Genomic DNA, 12,493 nt, shown 5'->3' with positions numbered 1-12,493 from the left:
CTTCTTCCCAAAACTAAAACTTCTTTATCTGTTGTGTTCTTGCGAAACTTCCTTGACCTATGTACGTATTTCTCTTGACTAATGACTCTCTCTCTTCTGTCCTTATGAACAGTTAAGCCCATCCTTCCAAAAAACAAACAAAAACGCATGTTTCTCTTGATCCTAGTGCCCTGTTACCCAAATCCTCTGTCCCGTCTTCCTCTTTCTCTTCACTACTCACCTGCCCTCCTCATCTCAAACAACATAGGTCAAAACCCCTCAACACAATCATAAGTCTCTCTTAAAACCCCAATTTTCAACTTGTTAGCAACTCCTGTGGCTCCCCTGGTAGACTTTCAGATAAACCAAGATGATTTCTTCCTCCTCTCAAGTCTCCTTTGGAACAAATACATTCCTAGTTCCCTCCATCTTATCTCCCGAGATGCTGTTTTGAGTTTCTCTTTATCTTGATCACTGTCCTTCAGGTAACTTCCAGCCTATTTGTCCCCCTCTAAAGGCTGTACCTAGAGACCTCCTGCCTGCACCCGAGCCCAGGACTCTAAGGAAACAGCTCTCACTCCTGTTCTGGATGCTGTTCTTCTAAAAGTTTAAGCAAAGATGCTGAAGGCTTCACTGGTATATTATTACTAGGTTGACTCACAGAAAGTCGTCTTAGACTTTTAACAACAGAACTTTTAACAAGCCTTTTAAGTATGAGCTGCAATTAAGCTACATCATTTCCATCCTAAACTTATAATGAATAGTGACATTTGTTTTACATTTATTTCATAAATTATAATCTCACCACCATTTTGGCTTCCCATTGCCCACGGCATAAAATCTAAGCTTCTTCACATGGAATTCAAGGTCGTCTATAATGAAAGGTTTTTCATCTTTATTGTCACTGTTACCCCAGTTCGTATTCACATTATTTTCCAGCTGCAGTGGGATACACATTGCCTGAACAGCCCTGAGATTCTCCACCTCCCTGACATTTCTTATACACAGTTCCCTCTGCCCGGCACGATGCAGGGAAAACAGAGTCACTCAGGCCCCCTCCCCGGGTGTCCCGCGCCCAGTGACTCACCCCGTTACCCCGCATGTGCAGTACCCACGTGTGTTATTCAAGCATGACTTGCACCGCGCAAGCGCACTGGTTAGCTCCCATCATAGTTGGCTAGATGCCGGCTTTGTTTGCCTTGATATATAAGGCGGATGGGATTTTTTTTGCCACCACCTCCATTGTCTCCTGTGCACTCCTCTGCAGTAAAGGCATGTCAGGTACCCAGGGCTCCGACTGTTCTTTGTTCTGCCTGAATCCTGAGGGTACCTGCCAGGCCTTGCAATATACATGACCTGTAGGAATGTCTTCTGTACATTAGAGCTTCAGAAGACCTCATGAGCTATAGAATCATAGCTGTACCTCAATGTCTAGTTTCAATACCCCTCCTTCACTAAAGCGCTCCTACCCCCGCCCCCAACACAGTATACACACCCCACAAAGCCCTGCAGTGGGAATCAGTTCCTCCACTGTCAGCAGCACCAACACGCCTGGCTAGTGTGGAGTATAAAGCTTATCCCGTCTTGTTTTACAGTAGAGTTATTTTGTCCAGCTCTGGAAGTTTGCGCATTTTGAGTCCCTTCATCCATTTTGCCTCCGCCCCACCTCCCACCTCTGGCAAACACCGATGTGTCTTTATATCTATACACTTTCTTTTTTAATTCCCCATATAAGTGAGATCATTCAGTATTTGCCTTTCTTTGTCTAACTTCTTTCATTGAGCATAATGCCCTCAAGGTCTGTGCTACCCATGTGCTCACAAATGACAAGATGTCATTCTTTTTTTTTTTTTTATGATTGGAGAGTATTCGTAATGCTCTTTACCTGAGTTCTTCAGATTGAACAATTATCCAATATTCTCAAATCATGAGTCCTACTGAAGTTGTTAAATTTATAGGATGTGAAACCAGTATGGTGTTTCCCATCTCTAACTAGGATTTCCTGGGTTATACTAAAACACCTTTGTACGATGGTACTGTAGTAAAAGCAAAAAAACGTTAGCAGTGACTTGGCAAATCTCTATCATATATTCAGAAATTTAAGACTCCAGTGTCACTTTTTAATTGCTGGATGCTAAAAGAATGGGCAACTAGGGAATGAGAAGCTTAGGAAGATGACATCAAGGAAGTGTTATTTGAGTAAATTACTTGTCACATTCTGCTATCCATTTGCCTGTGGAATTAACGATTATTGCCTGATTTCACTGACATTTAAAAACATTGTAAACTGACTAAATTTCAATAAAAATACACACACACACACACACACACACACACAAAGAGTGGAGAGGGGGAGGGTTTCAAGCTTGGGTGTCTAGGAGACACCAGGAGGGGCTTGGTAAGTAAGCCACTCTTCTCTGAAAATGACGCGCTACATCTGAGTGCCTGAGGACCCCTCCAGGTAGTGGCTGCCTGACTTACGGCCCTCACCACCCTCGTCTCCGAGTTTCACCTCCTCCGTAGTGATCTCACAAGGATTACCATAACCGTCCTTGGCCCCAGGGGCACACAACTCTCCAATAAAAGCCCAAACTGGCCATATAGACCCAAACTCCTCCTTCTTCTTGGCAAGAGGGAGAAGATTAAAACCACTACAAAGTCATCACAAAATAAGACAGAAGGGAAGGAAAAAACGAACATGCGCTGTGCAAGCATGGTGGGACCCACAATATTCAAGTTCATGGCTAACCAGAGCCTGTCCCCTCGCAGTCTTGTGTACGTGGTACACCCACAGCTTTGTAGGGTCTTCAGTCCTTTGTTTCACACCCAGAAGTCTCCATGGGGTTGGGCACTGGCTCGTTTCCTGTTACAGCACAGCTCCCTCTATTTCCAGAGTTCAAACCCACAGCCGCAAGCGAGACCTGGTTCTTCTATACAGAGGATGGGTCCCTTCTAGGGACCTAACAAAATAATGCCTTTCTGTTAAATAGAAAAGGTGCCATTCAATACGAATTACGTACATCACAAAAGCCAGGTCATTCATTTTAGATTGAAATTTGCAAGTGTAAGTTGAGTTTGTGGTGATGTTGAAGGGTCCAAATGGAAGTATTCTCTCATAAAAAACAAAACAAGAATTAATCACAGCACTTTAGAAAAGGTAAAGGCTGTCAAGGAGAGCAAGTTGGATTATCCCACATTGGATTGGAAAAATCTGCCTTGAATTTGAACATATCCTCGTTAAGGTGGTGTAATTATGATCTGGTACTGGCGGCCTTCCAGGACTCTTGATGGAAGCCCCAACTCTAGGAATAGTTGTAAAATTTAAGGAGACTAACCCATGAGCAATGAACAAGTCATGGGTAAATAATGTTTTGTTTAAAAAGTAAGTTGCTCCATCCCTGCTAAACCACTGGTCTGAACTCTAGAACCCTCTCCAAAGTCCCACAAGGTCTAAGAACCAGCAGTAAGGTGATTTTGGGGGAACTTAGAAGCAGCAATTTCATTTGAATATTTGTTGCGGAGACAGCTGCCACTAGGATGCCAGAGGACGTGAAGGATGTACGTAGAAGGATGGGTGAAGACAATTTATTCCAGTAGTGTGGCCGTGAAGGATGTAGAGATGTGGTAGCAACTAGAGATGAAAAGGACTAAAGGAAGGTTTTCTTTTTTTCAAATGATCTGGATGGTGGCTCCCTGTATCTGTGTTTTAAAATAAGAGAATTGACAAGAGCCAGCAAAAGGCATAAGTGAAAGATGAAAAAGAAAGACGTTAAGGAATGGAATAACGGTGTGCTACCAGAAGCAAAATCCAGGGCCCAGGACTCTCTTCCATTATAGCAACAGGAGCGAGGGGAGAATTGGGGGCAGGTTAAGTTTGTAGACAGAGTGCAGGATATTGAGGGAGGACTTGTTGGGTATGAAAAAGAGCAGACAGAGCACACAGAACAATGCAATGAATGAATGAGGGAATGAATGAATGAGGAAAGGAAGAAAAGGTGGTCTTTTTTATTTGTAAAGCAAGCACCTCCTGGTGACATGGATTTTGGTGGGTACCCATCACGGAGCCCTTGAGAGACTGAAACAAGACATACTTATTTTCATCATATTTTATATAAAATAGACATTTACATAAATTTTATTTTGGAAAGACCTGGGCAAAGGGTACATAATAAGACTGAAATGGGAGAAATACTTTATGGGAGATAAGATTTCGAACTGGCACAGCAAAAGGAACAAAAACGTACATTTAGATACAATTGATCATAGTAAAGCATTATGAACAAAGACCACGAGGCAAGAATTTCGTCTGAAAAAAAGGAGGCCTGGGCGAGTCACAACAAGTCAAAGGATCTCCACGTTATAAGAGCAAGCCATGGCTTCTACAGATATTCGAATTCCTTAGGAGGAAGTTAAAAAAAATTTTTTTTCCCCAGAAGCGTAATGAAATCACTAATTTTATGTGTCCAGACTGCAAAGTAAGTGGTTACCTCTGGCATAGACAAGCATTCGGGCAGCTCAGTCACTTTTAGGGTTGTTTGTGTACGTGTTTTGTCTTAAGGAGTTCTAAAACAAAGGGCAACACTTATCAGTTTTGTCTTCAGAAGCAGAGGGCTTTCTGTTTGGACACAGGAGACTCACGGAGCTCCGCAGAGCTAACCAGTCCTTTAATGGTTAAACGTGATGGAGACATTCGATAACTTGTCCGGAGTGAGGCGGCTCCTCGTGGCAGAACAGGGCTAGAACCCAGATCTCCTGATTCTTGGACTGGTTCGCCCCCTCCTATGGGCCAGCAAGACAACCCCAAAAGGACATTATGCACACTGGAAACTTCCAAAGGGGATACAAATATGCATGTGCACCACCGAGAATGGGATAAATCTCCTGGATTTCTGGACATACACACATCTTTTCAGTTTGGGGTATAAATGTTGATCTAAACTTAGAAACTGACAATGACCAGATCTTGTGGTGGGTGCTAATTTTACATGTTGCATGCCCTGAAGGTTTTAATTGCAAGGATCCTTTGGTGATAAAAGTGGAACATTTTTATATGAGCCAATTGATAGATGTTGATTCTGTTGTGACATTTGATTTTACTGCTATTAACCACAGCTTTGATTGAAGTTATTTTATTTCTTTGATTGAAGTTTTCTTTTCTTTAAATTATATGGCTACTAAAAAACAAAAATAAGGAAGGAAGTGCTATTTTTGGAGGAACTGTTCAACATACTCTTCACATCAAAAACTTCGAGAAAAATAAAAAAGTTATAATATTTCCCCATATTATTTTTGGCATTCTAATTTTTTTATCTTAATTACAACCTGAATACAGGATTCGTTGGGTATTTACTCTTTTAAAAATATTTTATTTATGTATTATTATATTATTGTATTGTTTTATTTTGGTGGGGTGGGGGGAGGTAATTAGGTTTATTTTTATTGGAGGAGGTGCTGGGGATTGAACCCAGGACCTCATGCATGCTGAGCTATACCCTCCCCCTCTTTTAAGGTGTCAAAAGATGTCATTTAGATTAAGTTTTGCTGCTATTGAGAGATACTAACATACAATTTAATCAAAGTAAACATGATCTGGAAATCAGAATAAAAATTAAAATAAACAAAACATAACTACATTTGCTTTGACTGTGTTACTAATATCCTATAGATTTATTGCTCTAAGCTGCAAATCCATCACAAGTCTTAGCAAAAGTGCTTTTTAACTGGTTCTAGTAAGTACAATTAAGGAATAATAACCAAAGCTGAAATGTGTGACCCAAAGAAAGAGACACACAGGTGTAGGCATAAACTCTATGTCATGGACCCTTTATGTGAGTTACAAAAATTAGTTTTATACACTGGGTACCTCGTCTGGTCCATGCAAATGGCAAGGCAATTCCTCCCTATCTGAGAACCAAGAATTCTATAAATATAAAGTCAAATTACAGTCCAATTGCCATAAATGCAGAACCACCTCACCCAACCCACCTGTTTGTCAATCTTAGCATGGCAGCCTCAACCAACAACTGTGCCATGAGTCATTCTTTAGAATTCTTTGGCTCATTTTAGTCTACATTTAAAAGTTAATATTGCAAAAGATCATACATGTTGACTTTTATAAAAGTCACAAATTCTTCTTAAAAGGTTTTAGCCTGCAGTGGTTCTCCAGCCTAGCTGCATGTTAGAACCATCACCCGGGTGGCCGGGTCCGGGGATTTTCAAAGGTGTGCAGGCTATCCTAAAGCCCGTCTAGGGGCAGAGAGAACCTGTGTGTGAGAGAAGAGATCTCAGCTACTAGCTGAACGTGGCTCTTCAATCTGAGGAGCCTGGAAGGTTTCACAGAGACAAGAAGAAACCCACATTTGCTTTTTATCCCCCCTCCAATGACAGTTTTTAAGGTTACTTGGAATGGAATGGTTTGGATTTTCCCATTTACTCTTGCTGAAAAGCAGTTGCACAGCAGTATTTGCATAACCGCTGCAAAACCCAGCATCCGACGAGGTACCACGTGTTAGCGCGTCGGACCCTTCCTGCTGGGGGCAGCGAGGAACTGTGCGGAGCTGGAATCCAAGCGCTGGCAATCCTCTTTGCTTTGTGACAGGCTTCAAAATAAACAGACCCAAAAGAATAGGTCTCAAGATCCCCTAGGATAAAATTTCTTTTCCTCCAGGGTATTTGAATCTTTGGTTTAGTTCACTTTTGCTACATCACTGAACCATGTTTCATGTATACTGTTAACAGACTGAAAACATCTGAATCATTTAAAAAATCCTGAATAATTCCTAAGGTTGAAATAAGCTTGTGAAGCCATTCTCATGGCTCCTAGGTCGAAGGACTGTGAGAGGACTGTCACTTATGGTGAATGTGAAGGCAGGGAGAACCGGTTCTAGGCAGGACAGTAGGACAGGTTAGACAGACAAGCAGTAGGTGGGGAATATCCGTGCGCAGGGAACTCTAAATGTAGCTGAGACAACATAGCAAATGCTGCTCGGAGTAACAGTCACAAATGAAAGTGATCATCAGCTCAAGGGTTCAGCCAGACTGAAGCAATGCCTGTCTCGTCCTCAGCCACCTTCCCACCTACCCAGGATCCAGTGCAAAATGGAATCGCAGGACCCCTTGTTCAAAAATTATGAAGAATTTCAAGCAGAACATTCAAACATAAGGTGCTTCTGAGTGCAGAACTCTGAGGGTCTGCATGAAAGCTCGCCCCTCAATCCCATCGCAGGGAGGGGCCACCGACTCACGTGCCAAGTGCGCTTTTGTTAAGGGGACCTGGCGGCATCTCCGTGGCTAGCCAGGGCACTCCGTTTTTGTTTTGATAAGGATGAATCCCCCATATTTCATGTTACAAGAACAAATAAAAACAGTTATAAAATACACTTAACATCTTTGAAAAATAATATGTGATTTATTTTCTTATAGGCACCATTCGACTAGGAAAACTACTTCATTGGTCACATCTCAGTGAGGGTATTAACTCAGACGAAAATATCTGATTGATCCAACAAACAGTGCTCGCTTTTAATGTTCAAAGAGATGCCAGTGTGTGCAGACAGAATGAGACAGAGTGACAGAGGGAGAGAGACAGAGAAACACCAAAAGAAGGCAGAAGTCTCCTGAAGGCCATGTGACGCTTCTCTCAGACAGTTTTAGGCTGTTAACAGCCATCTCGCATTTATTCCAACAAAGGTACTCTTACAGCTTTAGCAGCACTTCAATTAAGGCATTGTTTTCAAAATCGGGGGCTCAATCTTTCCCATTAACTTTCTAAGCATGCGTTTTCATTACAGATTATTCTAAAAAATTGTAATTCAAGTCCTTAGATCCTGCTTTTAGCTAGTGCTTCACATTTTCCTACTGGAAGGGGGGGATAGTCATTTTATAATAAACACTGCGGTACATTTCTTGACCTTAGGACTATAGAAGTGTCATTTGGGAGGGGGAGAAAAAGATTTTAAATAAAATTTTGGATAAATTTCTGACAGATTACATTAAAAGACCATTAGAAACAGATCATAGTGGTAAGATATACATTATTGGATTACTGACGCTCACAAACTGATGTAGGCTAATGCAAATTCTGTAATCCTCTGCATTTAAAATATTCCTGGCATCATCCATGTCCAAGGAAGGTTTTCTTCCTTTTATCTAGATTTACCTGGACAAAAAAATAAAGAGAGAGGCAGTGCTTTCTGATACCGAGGTTGAAAAGAAGCAGAAGGTTTTTTGCTTTGGCCTGAGCGTCACATACGCTTTAGGCTACATTTATAGGACAACTGACTTAACAGCACTGCCCGCAGTGGGTTGTGTTTTTTTTTTTAAGTTTATGATGAAAACCAAATTAGGATCATGTGTTCCAATTTCTTCGATTCCAAAATATATTCTCGTCCCAACACTGAAGCTGGTTCCTAATTTCTTCAGGTTTTGCAAGTGAATAATCGATCCACGTTTTTTGAGGGGCTGTTAAAACTGAACTTTGTGATTTAGCTTTAAAATTGTTGTGTCATCAGTTGTGAATGCTGCTATTAAAAACCACTATGTACAGACGGAAAAAAAATGTGTGTATATATTAAATATTTTATAAGTTAGGAAATAAATAACACTAAGACAAATGTCAAATTGTAAGTTCAACTTTGCCAACCCTATCTTTTAAATATAAATATGTATCTTTTAAAATTATGAATTTAGACTTTTCCCCTAGATTTGTTGAGCATTCTCCATGAAATCTCCAAAATTACAGATACAGAACCAAGAATTCTGGGTTCTGTCACTCATGTTCGAAGCACAGAATTCTCATTAAGCCCAGACAGACAGATCAATAGAGCTTCCTTTCCATCTATTTAAAGTCTATGAAGATTTCTGTAATATACTATAAAGATTCCTTAATGGTTAAATATATTTTCAAAAAATAATCATCTCAGGACGTCTGAATGTTAAGATAATAAAGTAGAACATTTCTCTCAATTAATATCTTTAATATTTCTCACGTAGAATATACTATTTTTTTCTCCACCAAAATAACAATATATTTGGAAGCGGAAACATTTATGATTTTAAAAGCACTTATGAAATCTTAGAGCAGAACCACCACTCTGGTAATACTTGTAATAAAATTAAAATAATTTAAAACATTTCCATAAAGAATTAGGGGTACCAAGATCCTTGATTGCTCCCTTGGAATAAAAAGACCCATATACAATTCCAGAAGCTTCCTTTTTGATATATGAAGCAGTGGGAAAACAGCTCATTTCAGGGTGGAAGTTAATTTACTTCTCAATAGGGCTCTAGTGATGTCCTCAGAAGGATATTAGATAAAGCTCACTTAGCAATAGCCCTTTTCCCCCGTATATTCCAGAAGATTTTACAAAAACTACGTGGTACTCATTTTTGGTTCTGTAGAATTAAATGAGCTCCCTCTTGGTACAATTTCCCAAATGGTTTATTCTAGAGGATTCATCCTCTTTGAAAGAGCTCATCTCATAAAGAAGAGAAGCTCTGACTTTGTAGCATTTCAAGCCCCTATTTCTGGGACGGAAATGTCTACGCTAAGCAACAGAATTAGACTTCCGGGTCGGAAAAGCAGGCAAACGTATGAAAGGAAATCTGGAATTAAAGGAAACAAAAACATCTGTAAAAGGTGCAGTCTGCCAGCCTTCCCTCTCAGGCCGCCCAGCCCAGGCTCGCTCTTTTTGTCTTTCATGGAAATGCAAGTCCCCAGCGCAGGGTTACCAGCAGGTGTCCCCAGACGTGCCCCCCTGAGCTCCGAGTGAGAGGCACGCTTCAGTGGTTGTCCCCCAAGGACGTGAAAGCCGAGGCTTCCGTCCCTTCCTCCTCTTCCAAAGGCACCGGCACTGTCCCTCGAGACTGGGTCAAATGCTGCTACGTTTGGTCCTTTTCTCGAACTTCTTGAAGCCTTTTTTCTAGCCGATCCAATTTGGCGAGGTTCTCCTGTAGCAGTTTGCTGTCTGGAACCAGCTGTAAGGCTGTCTCATAATAAGCTCTTGCAGACACATAGTTTCCCTGCCGAAAAAAAGAAAGAGAAGAATTATGTTCTGATCCAACAGAATGTTCTCTTGGAGAATGGGGAGACTAAAAAACAGAACTTCCGGCCCATTTTAACATTACTACCCTCACAAGGAGACCCTGTCTGTGCGTGTAATTTTATCCTCATCAGTTGGTGCTTTTGGAGAATCCATTTGTTTTAAGTACCAGACCAGATGGAGCATGTGAAGGATAAGAGTTATACCATACGGTTAAATGGCAGAAAAACAGATTTTTCAATTCTGCTAATATAGGGTATGAAGCAATCATTCCAGAGTGTTCTCCCAGGGTTATTCCTTTGTAGTTAAGTGGAGCCATGGCAGTGGAAATTCATATTGAGAGGGAGGGGGAGAGGGTAGGATGGGGGGAGAGGGATGTGTGTGTGTGTATGTGTGTGTGAGATATTTTTGAAATTGCAAGAGTAATGATTAAAAAGTAAATAGTTTAGTACAATAGCCAAGACATGGAAGCAACGTAAATGTCTATCGACAGATGACTGGATAAAGAAGATGTGATTTTATGCACAGTGGAATATTACTCAGCCATAAAAAAGAATAAAATAAAGCCATCTGCAGCAACATGGATGATCTTGGAGATCATTATACTAAGCAAAGTAAGCCAGAAAGAGAAAGACAAATACCATATGATATCACTTACATGTGGAATCTAAAAAAAATGACACAAATGAACTTAATGACAAAACAGAAACCGACTCACAGACATAGAAAACAAACTTATGGTTGCCAGGGTTGGGGCAGGTGGAGATATAAAGTGGGAGTCCGGGATTTGTAGATACACACTACTATATATAAAATAGATCAACAACAGGGTCCTACTGTATAGCACAGGGAACTATATTCAATACCTTGTAATAGCCTAGAATGAAAAAAATATGAAAAGGAATACATATATGTATAACTGAATCACTATGCTGTATACCAGAAATTAACACAATATTATAAACTGACTATACTTCAATAAAAAGAGTAAATAGTTGAGTAATCCACTATACTTACATAGTGGTAGGAAGCATTTCAATCTTGAGCTTAAAACATAAAAGTAACTTTTGCCTAACACAGGCTTTAATGCAAATATAAGTTTTTATAAAATGAAAAGAGTTGATAATAAATAATACGGAGTCAAATTTATCTGATACTCCAGGTGTGTGACAATATGTGTCTGCTGGATACTCTGAAGGCAGCAGGGAATGTATGTCACTCTGGACCTGCTAAGGACACCTGTCTCCACACTGTTGGCCGCCATCTGGTCTGTTCAATGTCTCCCAAACTGGCAACAATGTGTGCCTGGTCCCAGAGAGTCAGAATTCTTAACTTTTTCCAGCCTCTTTTCTGCCACTAAACGTGTTCCTTCCCTATGGTCTACCCTCTTTCAGAGCTGTGTCCAGAGAAGGAAGCTCGTTAGAGATCTCTCCATTCCAAAAAAAGATGAACTTCATTCTACTTTATTCTCCGTTACAGCTCCACGTGGATGAACGTTAGTCATTCTCTGAATTTTCAGCACAATTTAAAACAGTATCCCTAGGAGTGAAAGTGCTCTGTAGCAACAGCAACTGATATTTATCAAAAGCTTAACTCTCTTCCCAGCGAACTGACACGTGCCAAGACCTCGGGCACCACCGGATGTGCAGAGCGCACTCAATCTGATGGTCACTATCATTATTAAAAGACTGTTTAGGCTCCGTGTAAAATCTGTTTCTTACAGCATTCACTTGTCGTTATTTGGAAAAGGAGAGTGAAATGGCAGGAGAGAACGTTGTACGCTGGGAATCCAGGCTTCAGCACGTGCACAAATGAAAATACTTCTGATTATTAACAGTGTTTCTGATAAGAGGCTGAACAGAACTCTGGACAAATGAGAACCTGGATTTAGCAATGTTACTGCTTTTCTCTTCTGTCTTCCCACAAATTGCTCTTTTCTTGATGAAACTGGAAGCCTTATTTTTTTAAAAAAATATTTCTACCTGTTAATCCAGTGTCCCCAATTTCTAGATGCTAGATAGAGAATTTGAATTATCCAGTTTGTAGCAATGTGCTAGCTCCTATGACAGCCACTGGTCCTACGTGGCTATTTACATTTAATTGTAATTCAGAATTCAGGTGCTCAGTTGCACCAACCACATTTCAAGTGCTCAATAGCCCCATGGAGCCAGTGTCTACGACCTTGGACAGAACAGACACAGAACATTTCCATCACGGCAGAAAGTTCTATCGGCCAGTTCCATTCTAGAAAAATGCATGAACGTCACAGGGCAGTATTGAAAACAGTACTAGGTGATATGGCTCAGGCGAAGCAATTCTTTGATTATTAAGAATGTATTGCAGCTTTTTTTGGTCCAGCCATTGCATTTTATGTAAAACTTCATGAAAAAATAGTATCTTTTATCACCAAGTACTATGAGCAAGGGACACTCTCTTCTCCCCTCTCTTTATCTCCTTGCAAAGCCTTATCCCAA

At 40.6% G+C, this 12,493-nt stretch overlaps 1 protein-coding gene across 5 annotated transcripts in view; it reads right to left on the bottom strand.

Annotated features, from left to right (window-relative positions):
* Positions 1-4,070: 4,070 nt before the first annotated feature.
* Positions 4,071-12,493, bottom strand: part of TMTC1 (transmembrane O-mannosyltransferase targeting cadherins 1) — a 239,872-nt gene continuing 231,449 nt past the window's right edge. For all 5 annotated transcript variants that reach the window (XM_032473164.1, XM_032473163.1, XM_032473159.1 and 2 more), the window contains one exon: positions 4,071-9,999. In XM_032473164.1, coding sequence (XP_032329055.1) covers positions 9,859-9,999 — 141 coding nt within the window. In that variant the 3' untranslated portion in view covers positions 4,071-9,858. The remainder of the gene's footprint in view (positions 10,000-12,493) is intronic.

Source organism: Camelus ferus, chromosome 34 (genome assembly GCF_009834535.1).
Source record: "Camelus ferus isolate YT-003-E chromosome 34, BCGSAC_Cfer_1.0, whole genome shotgun sequence".
NCBI lineage: Eukaryota > Metazoa > Chordata > Mammalia > Artiodactyla > Camelidae > Camelus > Camelus ferus.
This window is presented reverse-complemented; position numbering and strand designations above follow the sequence as displayed.